This window comes from Benincasa hispida, chromosome 2, assembly GCF_027475165.1.
Source record: "Benincasa hispida cultivar pf3 chromosome 2, pf3_genome.v1.1, whole genome shotgun sequence".
NCBI lineage: Eukaryota > Viridiplantae > Streptophyta > Magnoliopsida > Cucurbitales > Cucurbitaceae > Benincasa > Benincasa hispida.
Genome location: NC_143479.1, coordinates 45,786,461 through 45,803,447, shown reverse-complemented (window position 1 = coordinate 45,803,447; position 16,987 = coordinate 45,786,461). Strand labels below are relative to the sequence as shown.

Sequence of the window (16,987 nt, the reverse complement as noted above, 5' to 3'; positions counted from 1 at the left end):
GCTGGCCATCGATTTAGAAAGGTGCACAATCTTTGTATTTGACTCCATGCCAAACTACATCAATGGTGACATACTTGATGGTCACCTCAAGCTCGTGACTAGAGCAATACCTTCAATGTTGATTTCTGTCGAATTTGACAAACAACATGAGATGTTCAAATACGAGCAATGGGAAGTGAAGAGATCGAAGGGGACCCTCCAAGACAGCAAGTCTCTTGATTGTGGCATTTTTTGTGCTAAATTTGTAGAATAATGTGTAACCGGTGCTAATAGGGCTGACTTAACATAAGCTAATATAGAATTGTATAGGAAATAGTATGTTGCCCAGTTGTGGGAAAATAAATTTTTATGGTAATAGAATTGATGTTTGACTATAATATCATTTAATAATATGTACAAGATTGTTTAAGAATATGTATAGAAAATGTACATGATCGTATAGAAAATGTAAACGATCATTTAATAAAAATCTAAATGATTGTTTAATACTATCTAAACGAAATAATGATCGTTTAACTAAGTGATCGCACATACTTAGGTGATCGTTTATAAAATCTAAACGATCGTTTAATACTATCTAAATGGTGACGCATAATTACATATCATTCAGTCTAGATGGGCCAGTGTCAAGTGTTATCAATGTTTGTCTGCATGTTTTCTTGTTATGTCCTCTCTGACTGTATCGTGACACCTATGTATTTGTCGTCGCACCTCTCCAATAGAATGATCCTGACGGTTTGACGTTGACCTACACTTGTTACCTTTCGCAGTGGTAGAATTGGTTTAAGATCTACAAAATCTGGTTGTCAACTCCATTCTTGTCTATGTCCAACTGGGAAGATTGGTTCGGTGTAAGCAGCAAGCACACACTCAACTGTAAATCATTTTACACATAATGTTTGAACATTAATGTTCCTCAAGTTCGCTGCAGATATTGCATGGGAGCATGAGATCTCGATACAATTAAACTCCATACAAGTATATGCCCGTGAACAAAGATCAAGAAACCTCCCCTAAATATCCATCATCCACATTAATTATATGCATATCCACCGGGGAAACACGATATGTTCTAGGCATCAATTTTGATTCCCTAAGAATACTCATTGCATAATCAGTTACAATGTTTGTGCATGCCATTGTATGTGTACGTCGGATATAGAACCAACCTTGTAGCCACTCGCAAAGATACTCTAATAGCTTCGTGATTGGTAGTTCTCGTGCATCTTTCAACACTCCATTAAGGAATTCAATATTTGTCATCATCTTGTGATACCTACAATGGACTTGATAAACCCTTGCCCACCATTCTAATCCAACCTCCTCAAGATAGGCCGTCACACTAAGATATTGATAGAGTTTAGCCCAATACATCTGAAACTTAGACATTCTATAAGCTTTCGCCGTTAGGTAGAAGTGTAGGATTATGTCCTTATTCTTGAATTTGTCGACCAAGTTGTTTCGAATATGGTATATACATAGAACATGAAATGCATCAGAAAATATACTTGCAACATTCTTTGCAATTAAAATGTGACGATCTGATATAATCACTAAATTCTTCTATCGAAGCCTTCAAGTGAGTCATGAACCAAGTTCATGATGCATCGTTCTCACCATCTACAATACTAAAGGTGATAGGATATATGTTGTTACTGCCATCAATACACGTTGCTATTAATAACACACCTTTGTATTTCTGGTGCAAATGGATCCCATCAACAATGATTATTGGGCGGATGCAGTTCAAAAAACCCCTAATACACGGACCAAGTGTCATGAAGATATACTTAAAGTATTGTCTGTCCTCCACTTTAACCTAAAATATTGTACCTGGATTTGCAAGCTTAAGTGCATCGTCATCTGCCCTAACAATAGCATATGATCCTTCCGACGACCCTCGTGCGAACACCAGCACAGTAAGCCTGCCTATAACTAATGTTCACTCCATAATCTCATCGGACGTCCTCAATTATACCCCTTGGACGGTATGTTTGACCAACTTGTTCGTATTTTGACTTGATTAAGTGTCCAATAATCCAATTTTCGCTTGTCGATGATTACCCATTCTCATTTCAAGAAAACATTGCTTGGATATTTAGTCACTTTGAAGGAATCACTTTCTTTTTTTCTTTCCGCACGAACCCTCCACTTGCATTCTTCCACTAAACATCGGACAGTTAGCAAGATCTTTGTTGACTTTTTTACACGGTAGTGAAAGTTCTTTCTTATTCCAAGCATCGATAATTTAACTAACAAATTATATTTCGAAAAGAAAATTTGACCGACCTTTATATCCTCGTCATTGAGACAATCATGAGGTATTATGATGAGGTCGTCAAACGATGGACCCTCTTATGGTGTGGGTATCTACAAATGGTTGAGTTGGAATGGTGGAATACATTTGAATCGAAGGAATCACAACTGGTGGGACGAGAGCAGGTGGGGTTGGAACATGGATGTAAGGTGTTGGAGAAGTTTGTGGTCCTGAAGATTGTCCATATCCATGTTCAATATCGAATTGTGAAGCACATCTAGGTTCACTGTTGTGACCAAACCAAGCTTCACTTCGATCATCCTCTAAGTTTTGACTGGTTGAAATGGGTTGATCGGTTGGATTGCAATGCTAGTACATATTGTCTATGTTTACTCCTGACTTTCACAAGGTGTAACTGATACAAATAACGGCATCCGAGATGCATCACTGCCTTCTAAAAAAAAAGCTAAGGTCTTCATCATCTATTATGTCGATCGGGAGAGCTGGGACCAATAAATTGTTACAACATTTTATGTGTATATCAAACATATCCAGATCAATATTCAGTCGTTGGTGCATCATGCTCATTAATTCACTGACTGTTATATCATTTTTTATTTTCAGACCTTTCATATGACCTCCAATATAATTCCTTCTGAACTCATCCCAATCCCTACAAATCGTACAAAGATGTGAAGTAACGTCATTGATCTACAATGGGATAAGCAAATCTTAAGCAAATATTTTAATTTATGACTGACCATTTATATATATATATATATATATACACAATCGTATACTAAGTTATAAACGATTGTATACTAAGTTATAAACAATCTTGTAGTAATTTATAAACGATCGTGTAGGATTTATAAGCGATCGTGTAGTACTGTATAAATGATCGTTCATAAATATATATACGATCGCATATACAATACTAATATACGATCATTTATAAATTACTACACGATCATTTATAAATTACTATACGTCGTTTATAAATTACTACACGATCGTTTATAAATGACTACGCACCGTTTATAAATTACTACACGGTCGTTTATAAATGACTATACGATCTTTTATAAATTATTACATAATCGTTTATAACTTGGTACACGATCTTCTAGTAATGCTAAACAACACTTATATTGTAATGAGCGATTGTGTATATATTACTATACGATCGTTCATTTAGTGCTAAATGACGCTTATTATGAAAGCGATATGGGACAAGAAATATTGTAGAATATCTCTTACATTATCTCCATTTATGAATCTAACGATGAAAGCGATTAACAAAGATGTTGGATTGAAACTCTGAGAGAACACTCCGAGAACAGTGGGAGAATTTCGTAGGGAGTTCAACAAAAAGTGAATACTGAGGATGACCTTTCATTCTGTTAATACCAATGTTATTAAATGTTATTTGTAGAATATTAGTTTGGAATAAATGCTTTGGTGAAATGTTGGTGTTGTATTGAATACACATTGAATGGTTGAAGGAAGAAGATGGAAGGCTTTGGTTTGAAGGATTTTTAAAACTAGGGGTAATTTTGGAATTTCGTATGGGCAAAAGGTCCATGGTAGAAAAGTTTTTAGGAAGAGGTCATTGGTAAAAAAGTTTTTTTTTTATTTTGAGTCATTTCGTGAAATTTTCCAACGACGCCAGGGCTGGGGAGGCATGTTCACGCGAGGAAGAAACTCAGAGAGAAAGAGGGGGTCACGTGCATTTACTTCCTAAGAGAAGAAAGGAATTTCTATCTTCTTCTTTTGTTTTATCACAAAATATATATATATCCCTTTCCTTTACCTCTTCAAATTCCAAATATCTTCTCAAAATTCCAAATTCCAAATCTTTTAAAAAAAGGACTCCCAAATCCTTTTGTGAAATAAATCTAAATCAATTATCTATAAAATTGATTTAAATTAATTATCTTCTCCAAATTATAAACAATTTCTAAATCTCTCAATTTTAATTCAATTTGTCAAATTAATTTAAATTTGAAAAAAAATATCAAATTCTCCTTAAATTCAATTTTGATTTCCAAATCCTTCATTCCCAACAAAATAAATTGAATTATCTCCAAATCGATCAATCCACCTCAAATATAACCAAAATTACAAACCTTCTCTAAATTGAAATATTTTCAAATCAATTGAATTTAAATTGAGTTATCATAACCCCGAATAATTCATTCTTAGCCTAAAAACTCAAAATAACACCCAAATCATTTAAGATAACCAATTTTTTTATATTAAAAAAAAAAAAATCTTACTTAAAAACTTGTGTTCTTACAGCTAAGGGCATTTTTTAAATTTTTTTTTTTTTTAGTTTAATGTAATTTTGAATCTTTTGAAAGTTCAACTGTATTTTTGACATAAGTATAAAGTTTAAGAGTATTTTGTACAAAATATATGAATGAGCTAAATTGGCTAAATGTTAAGTTGTGATTGAGATTAGATTGAGTTTGAGATGGTCAATCTTAACTTATTTCATTGATGCATCAATTGCTATCTTGAAGATTCCTTAAAAAAATATTTGAAAGGTTGATAAAAAAAAACTATATGAAATGTCGATGGCTCAATCTCTATTTCCGTAATTGTAAATAATAATAACCATACAACCAATATTTCTTGTATGTATTCTCCTTTCTTGTGTCTCTTTGGAAATTTATCAAACACGTGAAATTAGAAATTTGAACATATGACCTTTTAGAAATTGTAATTGTTGAGCTAATGTAATGTATAATAAGTTAGAAGGGTCAAATGTTAACTTTTGAGATTAGATAAAGTTTGTATTCAAGTATGCAAAAACTTTTAGACCATGTCAAGTCACAATTAATAGCTAAGAATAAAAGATATGTACACGACAAATTTCAATTAAATAATACATGAAAACTAAGACTAAGATTCTTAATAATATCCAAATTTAAAAAAACAGAATAAAATATATTTCAACCTTTTGAAAAAAAAAAAAAAGTTAGAAAATTCAAAATTTGAAAAAGTATTCTACGATAGATATATATATATTATATGAGTGGAAATTCCCTTTTTTCTTCAAAATAAAACGATGGGTTGGAGAGTGTATATATATTTGTGAATTTCTCTTGTTCATGTAGCTACCTCAAATTATTTATGAATGATGATGTGAATCTAACAACAATAAACATTTTAGAAGGGAGATTTTAAATGAATGATTATAGCCTAATGTGCACGAAATTACCCCTAAACTTTTATAAATCCTTCACAAATGACTTTGGAGTATAACTTTAAAAAAAAATAGAAGAAAATTTGAGATATGAAATCTTGTGGCAGTGACCTATTGTTTTGTAGTTCTATATCTTGATTTTTATTTGAAATTTTAGAGAAGTTCTATCTCGAAAATACTTGAATAACTATGTTTGTTTTGTGGGATTTCTATAAAAAATGTCTTAAATTTATATAATGTCCCATGAATGCCCTTACGACTATTTATTAATTTATAATTAATTTAATATAATTTGAACTTATATAACATTTTTTTTTTTGCCTTTTTAAATATAAAAAAATATTTAAAAATATTTACACTTTAAAAAGTACAAAGCAGTTTTGGAACTTTTTGCTATAAAATGTAAATATTTTTAAAATTTTTCTATTTATAAGAATTTTCCTTTGTTTTTATTAATTTGGATTTCTTTTTAAATTAATATAGTTTTATTATTTGATTGTTATTTTCACAACAAAAGAATATATATTAATTTATGATGTTTTATAAAATAAATATGAATTTAGATATTTTTCTTAAAAAAACTACACTATAGTCAAAGAGAATGAAATATGTAGCTGACATTATTTATTTTAATTATAAAATGAAAATAAAATTGGGCGTTTTGTGTGTGTGTATATATATATTGTTGGGTTTTATGCTCAAAACTCGTGGGTTGTAAATATATAAACAAATTTCTGATGATTAATAAAATAATTTATTATTTTATATTATGTCTTCAATTTGCATAACTATATCCAATAAAGCAAAATTCAATGTTATTTACATGAAGCTTGAACAGTATGTAGTTGATATAAAATGGATTGTGTTCAAGTAATAACGTAAAGTGTCTATAGTAGATGGATAAGGTTGGGTACCTTATCTTGGTAACATATGGATACGACGTACTTTGTAATCATTACAAATGATGTAATCCTAGTCATTCATGTGAACATATGTGAGTGGGGATATTTTATACAATGAGTTTGTATAAGACTGGATAGCGAAATAATTAATCATTCTTTATAACTCCATTGATTGAAGAGAATAATATTTCACAAGATGATCATATATGACACGATCTTAATCTTGAGTGAGTTATGAACTTTTGTCTGAGACTCGTGCTTTAATTTACATGAGTGAGAGTGACATGAGTCTCCAAATCATTAAGGCTATCATTTTGGGGACTTGATCGAATAGGGAGTTAGAAACGTAATTTCATAAGATGGTATTCACTCTTTCCCATATAAGGAAAGTAAATGAGTAGTTCTATTAAGTCCTGACTCTGAGATTTGAACAACGGGATCCCTCCCTCTCATTTCCTCGAGAGGGACTTGGTTTATAGTACAACCATAAACAAATTATTCATTAGAGGATCAGTGGTACTTAACGATATAAAGGTAATTACAAGGATAAAATAAATATTTGATTCAGCTATAATTACGAACAACTTGTGAATGATCGACTTTCATGTAATGATTATATCAATGGACGCAATATGTCCCACAGTGCATGAGAGTGAAACTATGAGTCTATAGTGGTTTACCCCATAGTTAATGAATGTTGATTAATTAATTAAGGAGTTTTTTAATTAATTAATCTCGAATCATTGGAACTTATAATCTATAGGCCCATTAGGTTTCCTTGCTAGCTCACAACGAATTAACAAGGACCAATGTTTTAAAAGAATAATTTGAAGTGTTCAAATTAATTTAGGGAATAACATGTTAATTGTATATGATATAATGTATATAATGTATATAAATATATTATAATAGAGAGTTAATTTTGAATTAAACTATATAATATGAGAGAATTATACTTTTGAATATGATCCAAATAACAAATTAATATGAATTAGATTCATATTAAAACTATAGGTTATGAGATTTATACATTTGAATAAGATTCAAATGTTCATTTAATTAGATATGAGATATTTAATTAATAAAATTAATTACTGTTTAATTAATTTAATTAAATTAATAGAGTGGATTGAAGTAAGAAGTTATCCCACTTTACATTAAAATACAGAGAATGTCTCTATGTCTTGTTGGATTGATCTCTATACAAGAATTCCCTCACTCTCAAGCTCTCATTCTCTTAACAAAATATAGAGAATGATCTCTATAAATCTTCTCCACCCAATTCCCTCAACCTCTCAAAAAAGCTCCCACGAGTCGATTTTTGCTAGAGTCATAGTGAGAAGGCATGTTAGAGGCGTCCTTAGCTAAGAAGAAGTAGATTTGGTAGAGGAATCGTTGTTAAGATTCATTGAAGAAAGTTTTGAAGGTAATTTTTTGTAATCCCAGTTTTCTGCTTAACCTAATACTGAATGTACAACATGTGTCCTCTGTATGTTTAGTTTTAATTTTGTATTTTCATCTTTTCAAATCAAAACAAAAGCGATAAATCGCTTTCGAGGTAGGATTCAATCCCTTCATATATATATATATATGAAAGAAAAAAAAAGTTAAAAAAGTAAAAGAATAATGGCCTCAACATGGGAATCCTGAAAACTCATGTTTCAGGAGGACATCCAAAACCCTCGAGATGTCATCTGTAAAGGCATCCTAGGATGCCCAGGAATCTCTAGATGCCTAGGCATCTTACATTACCTAAAACAAACATGATAATCCAGATGTCCACTTCATGAGAATCTTTGATTTCCGCGAAACAAACGACTCCTAAGTGTATCTTTGAAATAAAGGATACCAGTATTTTTGTAAACATATGACAAAGTTGAGGTGTATACAAGGTTTAAAATGTCAATGTTGGCGAATATTTCTAGAAAAACTATAAAAACTAAAAACTAATTCAAATTATTAAATAAACATTTGATGATTTTTAAACAAGTTTTTTTGTACAGCAACTATGAGGATAAAAATCAAACTTTCGACCTCTAGAAAGAAAACCGTATCAATTACCATTGTGCTAAGCTCATTTTGACGATTTTAAATAAGTTTACATGTGTACTATTTATATTATATTTATATTAATAACATTTTATTACTTATTTTTCATGCTTTATGGATATTTTACAATAGAACAAAAACATCGATTCAGAGTTCATATGAATTTAAATTCTGATTGGGAATATGAATATGTAGAAAGAAATTTAGATCATGTTTGTTGGGTTTTACGTCCTAAAACTCGTGTTATGTGAATAATGGAACTTATTTTGAAAGTTCAATAAGGGGTTATTGAATAGATGTTTTGCTTAAGAGAAATCCAATAAACCTGAAAGTCCATTGACTATTGGATGGGTACTTGAACTTTATGTGTAGACATAAAAGTGGATCAGATTCGAGTAAATAGTCAAAATGATCTATAATATATGAATAAGGTTGGGTACCTTATTTTGGTAACACTATTGGATGCGACCTGCTTTGTAGTTGTTACAAAGAGTTGTAAAGTGCTACAAACGAAGTGATCCTAATTCGTTCATGTTGGGATATAAAGAGTGGGGGTGTCCTTATGCAAAAGGGTTTGTACAAGATCAGACCACGAAATCAGTCACTCTTACTTTATAACGTTGTTTATTGTTTAAGACTGACTATTTCAAAGCGATGACCTAAGTAACTTGACCCTAATTCTGAGCTAACTATGAACTCCTGTTTATTTGGAATTATCCTTAGATTTGCATAGGTGAGAGTTGGCTCAACAGCGCCGACACAATAACCTCCTATTTCAGGGGTAAGACCATATAGATAGCTAAGGACATAGGGTGCAAGACGGAATTCACTCCTACCCGCTTTTAAAGATAGTAGAGAGGTTGTTCCCTTAAGTGTTAATTCTGGGTCTTGAACAAGGGGCCCTGCCCTCTCACTGGCCCGAGAGGGACTCGATTTTGTTGATTGGATCACAAAGCAATTGTTCATTAGGGGATCAGTGGGGACTTAAGGAACAAGAGGTAATTTCAAGGGTAAACTAGACATTCGACCCAGCCGTTATTACGAACAACCTGTGAAGGGTGAACATACTATTCATGGTTATATCGGGTGGACATAATATATCTACAGTGAGGGAGTTCAACTATGGGCTTTAGTGGAGTGACCAATTAGTTAATGAATGGGGGTTAGATCGGTCTAATGAGTTTAGCCGATTAATCTCGAATCGTTGGAGCCCATAATCTTTAGGTCCACGAGGTTCCCCTACTAGCTCGAAAATGGATTAGCTCTAGAGTAACATGATAAGTTAATTTGAAACGTTCAAATTAGAATCAAATGGAATTGGAGAATATATATTTAAATATGATTTAAATATATGAAGATGGATTTGTGTAAAATTAATTTAATATTGGATATTAAATTAATTAGAATTATTTAAATTATTTAAATAATTATTTATTAATTTTATTAGAAAACTAATTTATGAAATTAATTTATAAAATTAATAAATTTTGATTTTTAAATCAAATGTGATTTTAAAATCAAAATTTTGGATTATATTTTGACGATTTTAAACAAGTTTACATGTGTTTTATTTATATTATATTTATATTAATAACATTTTTCTTTTTAGATATTTTACAATAAATATGGATTGAGAGTTTCATGGTGATTTAAATATTGATTGGAAATATGGATATGTAGAAAGAAATTGAATATACAATTAAAAAATTGGAAATGCATTTGACGGGTATACCAATAACAATAAGGATAGACGTGGGGTCATTAGTACGAAAGCGAGTGGCGCAAGTAGTAAAGTCCTTAAAACTCCTCCACGCGTTAATAATGTAACTTAAACCCAGACTCACCCGATGACCCACCAGACCCAAACTCAGCTCTCACCACCACCTTTTTACCAAGTCAAGACCGGAGCCGCCACCGCCATCTCCATCCCCACCGCCACCGTCGCCTCCACCTCAATTCTCCTCCTCCTCCTTTCCCTAGGGTTTCACTGATTTCAATCCAATCAACATCGCACTGCTCATCCTCGTTTCTTATGGAGGTATTACTCTCTTTTCCTTCCTCCAATTTTCTCTCTTCCTGACTTTTTTTTTTTTTTTTTTTTTTGGCTTGCTTTTGTTTGTGTTGCGTTTGACGTCTCTGTCTTTTAATTCTATCTCCGATGAATATTGTTCTTTCTTCGAATATCTTTGTATTCTACCTACTTTTCTCCATTTTTTCGGATTCCGTTTTTCTTGGCTGTTATTCGGAGGATAAAGTGGACGCGGATGGATATATTCTGTTGCCGGATTCTTTTTTCTTTTCTTATCTTGTTTGAGTAACAGGACGTGGAGTGGAACAGCTTTTCTGAGTGTGTTTTCCTCTTGAATTTGCTTTCTGGCTGTTTCTGTATGTAGATTTTGTGATCTGTGTTTCTCTTCTCTCGGCGCTGGCTTGTTGCGTTTAGCTCTAGAAATTTGTGCATTTAAGTGCTTTTCTTCTTCGATTCTTTATGGATGTTTATGTCGGCTAGTATGTTCGTGATTTAAGTCACTGGAAATGTTTGTCGTATCTCTAAATTATACTTGATGGTATTGAATGTCATTTCCTTGTTAAGTTGTTTATCTATGACGCACTAAATCATGTGCTTTTTGTATATTTTTTGAAGTTTTTATTGAGAACTGTGTTTTTTTTTTTTTTTGTTCGTACAGTCTCCAACGATGGACGAAACTAAGAAATCTGAAGTGCATTTAACATCAGCTGCCGCTTTTGTCGAAGGTGGAATCCAGGATGCTTGTGATGACGCTTGCAGTATATGTCTAGAAAACTTCTGTGACAGTGATCCTTCAACGGTATTACTTATATTGTGATTTGACATTCAATTGGAAGTTAGATGGTTTCTACTCCACTTAGTCAGTTTCTATATTTTGTTCAGATGACGAGTTGCAAACATGAGTTTCATCTGCAGTGCGTTCTTGAATGGTAATTTTTTTTTTTGCGATATCTGTTTGAGATATCAGATTTACTCGTGATTACCTTGTTTTACTAGTAAAGAAACAAGTGGAAGGATGTTTGAAGCCTACCAAATACCTCAATCTATTATCCAAAAAATAAAAAATAAAATCTCAATCTATAAAAAATAAAATCTCAATCTAAGTGTGGTTACTTTTTGTAATTAATCAAAAAAATGCATGCAAGTCTAAGTTCAGTGGATACATCATACACCATTTTGTAACCAATGGGGGGTACAAGGCATTCCCTTTCAAAGAGTATCTCATTTCCTTGGATTTTGAAAGGTTTATTAAATCATGCAAGTGGGAAATTGCATATTTGAATTTTTAAACAGTGGATTTATCAGTGCTAATAAGAGGAATGCAAATTTGAAGGATCTAGGGTTTGAAGATTGATTTATGAATCTGGGTCTGTTGCTATTGACAATTCTTCAACTGATTAGTGTGCTAGCCAGACTGCCAGTGCATGATGGTGGCCATGGTAGTATTTATAAGTTGTAAACTAGTAAGCATTGTGGCTTACTTCTCTCATCGTTAAGACACATGTATTGAACATTCAGGTGATATGCTTCCAGTGCATAAGATGGTGGGAATTAAGAATTAGGGGATGTCTTTTCATTTTGAGGAATGGCGTGTTGAGTTTTTAATATTATCCCCAGAATATTGAGACGAGAGAAAAGGTTATCAGATCCCTTGCCATGTGGGTGTTTTCCTTGGATGATTGAAGAAAATAGTGAGGATGAAATCTAACTTCAAGAGATGGACATGGTGGTAAAAGGATTCTTGGATTGAACCATTTGCTCGTGGTCTTAATATTAACCACTCTTGGATATTGGTTTCTCATTATAAAAAAAAATAAAAAATCTAGGTTTTAACAAATGCTTGTGGGATTAACCCAACATTGCCTGCTTGAGATGTTACAGAATTGACAGGGTATACACGTGGCGGCTATAGGATTTTGGGTACAAAAGTAACAGTTTTATGTTGCTTTTTTCCATTCTCTTGCTAGTCTTAAGGTGATAAAAGATTGATTTTTCTTTTTAACATAATTCCTAACTGCAATGAAATATAATATTCAAAAGCAGCCATCAGGTCTAGACTTCAAGACAAGACAAGGCTCCTGATGATCATTCCTGTATAATCTGGTACTTTGAAGCTTATATTGACATTCCATTATCACCACAACACTTTTGATGTGACCATACTAGGAAATTAAGTTCAAAATGTCTTAGCAGTCCTATTCAGCAAATATTTCTCTGCCTTTCATTATTAAGTTATTAGTTTTGTCAATATCTTTTGCAGTCGCCTAAGTCTTTTGAATGTTCGTCTATTTTCGTTTATGTGTGTTTTCATTTTTGGCTGCATTATCTATTTCAAGTTTAGATTGCAATTGATCTTTAATATGCTTTCAACCTCTTGTGTTTGAAATGGGAGATTATCTTCTAAAGAAGAAAAGAAAAAGAGATGGATAGTATCCATTGCAGGATTGTTTCCTAGAGTTCAAAATGAACCGTAGTTGTTTGTTGTGGATAGTGGAAATCCAGAGATTGCCTTCGGGTGATTACTAATAATTACTAACAAAGGATTTTACATCAGGTTGGTCCCATCTTCTGTCTGTTTTGTACCCTATTCTTTAAGCTTTATCATTGGAAAAAGCTTCCTTCATCAAAGATTGTTGTATTCTCGTAACCAGTTTTGTGGCATTTCTTTTTCAACTCTGATTCGATGACTCAATCTCATGGTCTTTTATAACCAAGTCTCTATTAATTGATTTACAGGAGCCTTCTATGTTTGGGTTGTATTTTCATGCTTCTTTTTCGGATGCTCTTGTTTCTTTAAAAAAGTTGGTGTTTTCTTTGATAGCTTTCTCATAAAGGCATTATTAATACTTAGGACAAGATTCAGATGAGGCACCCTGTATTGTTCCCTTTTTTTTTTTAATCTGGGCTTGGTCATACATGGAAATGGAACAAAATAAATTAGTTTGAGTTTGATTGAGAATTAACAAGAACTTGGAACAACACCCAAGGACTCTTGCCTTGCCTTTTTTTTTTTTTTTGGGACAAGATCTACTGGTTCTTTATATCATTTTGAATTGTTCATTCATTTCCATTTGGCTTTTCAATGGACCAAAGCTATCAATTGAATAGATAACTTCCTAGACCTGTATCCTGACTTCTGAGAGTCAACCTTGAATTTCACCATCATCTTTTTAGTTAGCTTTGTCTTGGCTCCTATTTGTATAAAAATACAATATACTCATTAGATAAAAAAAAATCATTTAAAAATGTTTCCTATCAGAATACCAAGCTATATCTAATCGCTTGGATTACTATCTAATAACAGGTTGCTTGGCTAGTTCATTATCTGGTCCTTGGGCTTTGTGTGTTGTGATTCTGATCCCATGGATCATGTAATTTGTTACTGTCAGATTGTGAGGGGTTTTTGTTGTCTATATATTCCTCTCATTCTTTGCCCTGTGATCCTTTATGGTGGGTGGTAGGGCTTAGATGGGATTTGTTTTTTACGGAAGGTTTTAGATATCAAGTCTATTAGGCTAGAGTTGAGGAGGTAATTTTTTCAAGTAATGTAAAACGTATTTTATTTTTTATTAAATTTTTTCCAGTAGGTAAATGCTTGAGGTAAGTTTGTGCCTTTTATTGCTTAGGGGATACATATTTTATCCTTTGACTAAAACGTGCTTCATGAATGAACTGTTCTCTATTCTGTTTAGTGTGAAATGATTTTTCTTAAAACTTGATAAAATACTTCAATTAATGAACTGCAATATTATTGAGATACATGAAATAGTACTGATATTATTAAAAAAATTGTCTCAACTGGTCTGAATCACTTAATAATTTATATGCCTATCCTTTCTATAGTTATAAAGAAAACTTCCTTTAAGAAAATTGGAACTTATATAAAGCTCCACAGTGATGAAAAAAAGGGATAAACGTTGTGAAATGAAAGGCCTTAGACCCAAAATGAAACAAATCTGCACAGAAATTGAAATCTCGTCTTCATTGAACAGAATAGTTTGAGAATCCTCAAGTTCCCTCTCTCTAGCCAGATTCTCCATGGCATGGTCAATTTTTCCAGCTCTGCCGAAGTGCACTACATTTTCCAACAGAAGGGTAGAAACAAATCATTTCAGCCAGGAAGTCACTACAATAGCTATTACAGAAAAATCTGACATAAAATATGCAGGAATTTGGTACCGCAAACCAATGATCAAGGTGACAACATAAAAGAAGAAAAGTTAATTTGTAGCTGTATGACTACTTGTGGATCTGTGCCCCTTCCTTGGGCTTATAACTTTTCATATATGATCTATTAGACTCTAGCTTCCTATCGATTACCTTTGGTTGGAGAAAGAACCTTGCGATAAAGCTGTACATTATTTTCTGCATTACAAGGAAGTTTCCTGTGTTGAGGTGACCGGATTTAAACTTGATTGGTTCAAGCATGTTTATTTTTGTTTCATCTTTAAATAGGTGTCAGAGAAGCTCACAATGCCCCATGTGTTGGCAACCTATTAGCCTGAAGGATCCAACCAGGTTTATTCCAATTCCATATTTGTATCACTTTTTCATTTAAATTTACAAGCAGGTGAAGGTTGTTAATATGGGTTGGTTCTGCAGCCAGGAGTTGCTCGAAGCTGTAGAACAAGAGAGAAGTTTTAGACTTAATCCAGCTAGAAACTCAACAATATTTCGCCATCCCACTCTTGGTGACTTTGAGTTACAGCATGTATGTACCCAGTATGCTGCTTAGCCTAATATCAGTAAATCATGGGTGCCAAAATCTAAGTTGGGACAATTTTTTTTCCCTCAATGCAGCTGCCGGCTGGTGCTAATGATGCTGATCTTGAAGAGCGTATACTCCAACATCTAGCTGCAGCAGCTGCCATGGGACAAGCACGCCATAGTTCTAGAAGGGAAGGCCACAGAAATCGATCAGGAATTCATGGCCGTCCCCAGTTCTTGGTGTTTTCATCCCATCCCAATTCTTCGTCAACCTCTCCACCTCCAGTTGACAATCGGGAGGGTGAAGCAGCCCCAAGAATCATGGTAGCTTCTATATCACCGCCTCCACCTGCAGGAGAAGAGTCTCCGCAACTCAATGCTTCAGTATCTCCAGTGCAAACTGATCATTCTTCTCCTTCAGCACCTCAATCCGGTTCAGCTTCTGCTAGTCAACTTGGATCTCCTCCGAGTGAAAGGTATTCATCATTCGTTGGATTTATAGAGTTTGTTCCATTTCAGTTGGGTCATGTATTAATATTGTTGCCCCGCACCCTTAGGAGATCTTCTGGTCAACCAGTGCCAAATAGTCAAGATAGAGCTGGACCATCAGAGTTACAATCATTTTCGGATTCTCTTAAATCTCGATTTAATGCTATATCAATGAGGTTTGTAATGCATGTCTTAATGGCCTTCATTTTTCCAAGAGTAATTTCTGATTATTTCATTCTTTCATGATTTACCGCATCTCTATGTTTCCTTCTATTGTTAGATACAAAGATTCAATCACAAAGAGCACAAGAGGATGGAAGGAGAAATTCTTCTCTCGTAACACTTCAATGTCAGATATTGGCTCTGAAGTTAGAAGAGAAGTAAATGCAGGGATAGCGACGGTATCACGCATGATGGAACGTCTTGATACAAGAGATGCTAGAAAAAGTAGCAGTCCGGAGTCCAGTAGTGTAGGGGACAACAGTCCAGTTTCAGTATCAAATAACAGACAGATACCAGAGAATGGAGGAAACAATCCTCTAAGTGACACAAATAAAGAAGGGTCACGCCCTGCGGAATCCAGTTCAAGTTGAACATTCTCAGAATTGGCTTCACTCAAAGGCCATCTTATAAGAGGTGAATATTGCTATTGATTGTTTCCCTCTTCCATATGTACAAGAAATGCCTGGAGGTAGACATGTTTTCAAAATTTAGGTTAAAAAAAGAAAAAAAGAAAAAAAACTTCAAAATATGAAAAAATGTCTTGAGTTTTAGTCTATTTTATGATTAGTTAGAGTATAATTATATAGTAGTCATGTATCATTTATAACTAGTATTATAATAGCTTATTTACTCATAAATTAATTGGAATCTTTATGTCCAAATTTCCTATTCCACTTTTTCCCACCTTGATAGATAGAGGTTCGCCTTTAGTACTGTCCTAATTTGGTAGCTGATTTGAAGGGAAAACTTGTATATTGTATGAGTTTTTTAAGGTTAGGCCATTATTGGAAATGGAGACAGGTCGTAGAGATTCGGGATTGGTCTCGAAGGGTTGTTGGAACTTGGTAGTATAGTATTTGGTGGTTTCTTCTGATGGAAGGGAAAAATTGTGCCAACTACCTGTGAGTTGAACCACTGCTGTCAATAGGTTTCACAGCAGAGAGCGGCCTTTTGCTTGTGGATGACTGTGGAAAACACTGTTGGATACTCTTTTCTATATCTTCTTCAGTAATACTCTTTTCTTGAAGTTTAGGAGTGCTTAGTGTTCCACCAATTTGGAAGTGTTTTTAAGGGTATCATTTTGGTCTAGGTTCAAAATCCATTCAAAATCAGATTTTGAA

General features: G+C 33.2%; 1 protein-coding gene across 7 annotated transcripts; it reads left to right on the top strand.

Moving 5' to 3' along the window:
• Nucleotides 1–10,097: 10,097 nt before the first annotated feature.
• On the top strand, nucleotides 10,098–16,528 carry LOC120070958 (E3 ubiquitin-protein ligase RHF2A-like). 7 transcript variants are annotated; one of them, XM_039022892.2, is made up of 8 exons: nucleotides 10,098–10,457; nucleotides 11,107–11,247; nucleotides 11,331–11,377; nucleotides 14,904–14,966; nucleotides 15,051–15,159; nucleotides 15,249–15,631; nucleotides 15,713–15,820; nucleotides 15,925–16,528. In XM_039022892.2, the coding sequence occupies exons 1-8, from the start codon at nucleotides 10,452–10,454 to the stop codon at nucleotides 16,235–16,237; spliced, it is 1,170 nt and encodes a 389-aa protein (XP_038878820.1). In that variant the 5' UTR covers nucleotides 10,098–10,451; the 3' UTR covers nucleotides 16,238–16,528. The 7 variants fall into 7 exon arrangements, with proteins under 7 accessions (XP_038878820.1, XP_090166894.1, XP_038878822.1 ...); XM_039022894.2 differs by lacking the exon at nucleotides 10,098–10,457 and adding an exon at nucleotides 10,538–10,766; XM_039022893.2 differs by lacking the exon at nucleotides 10,098–10,457 and adding an exon at nucleotides 10,690–10,986.
• The last annotated feature ends 459 nt before the right edge of the window (nucleotides 16,529–16,987 follow it).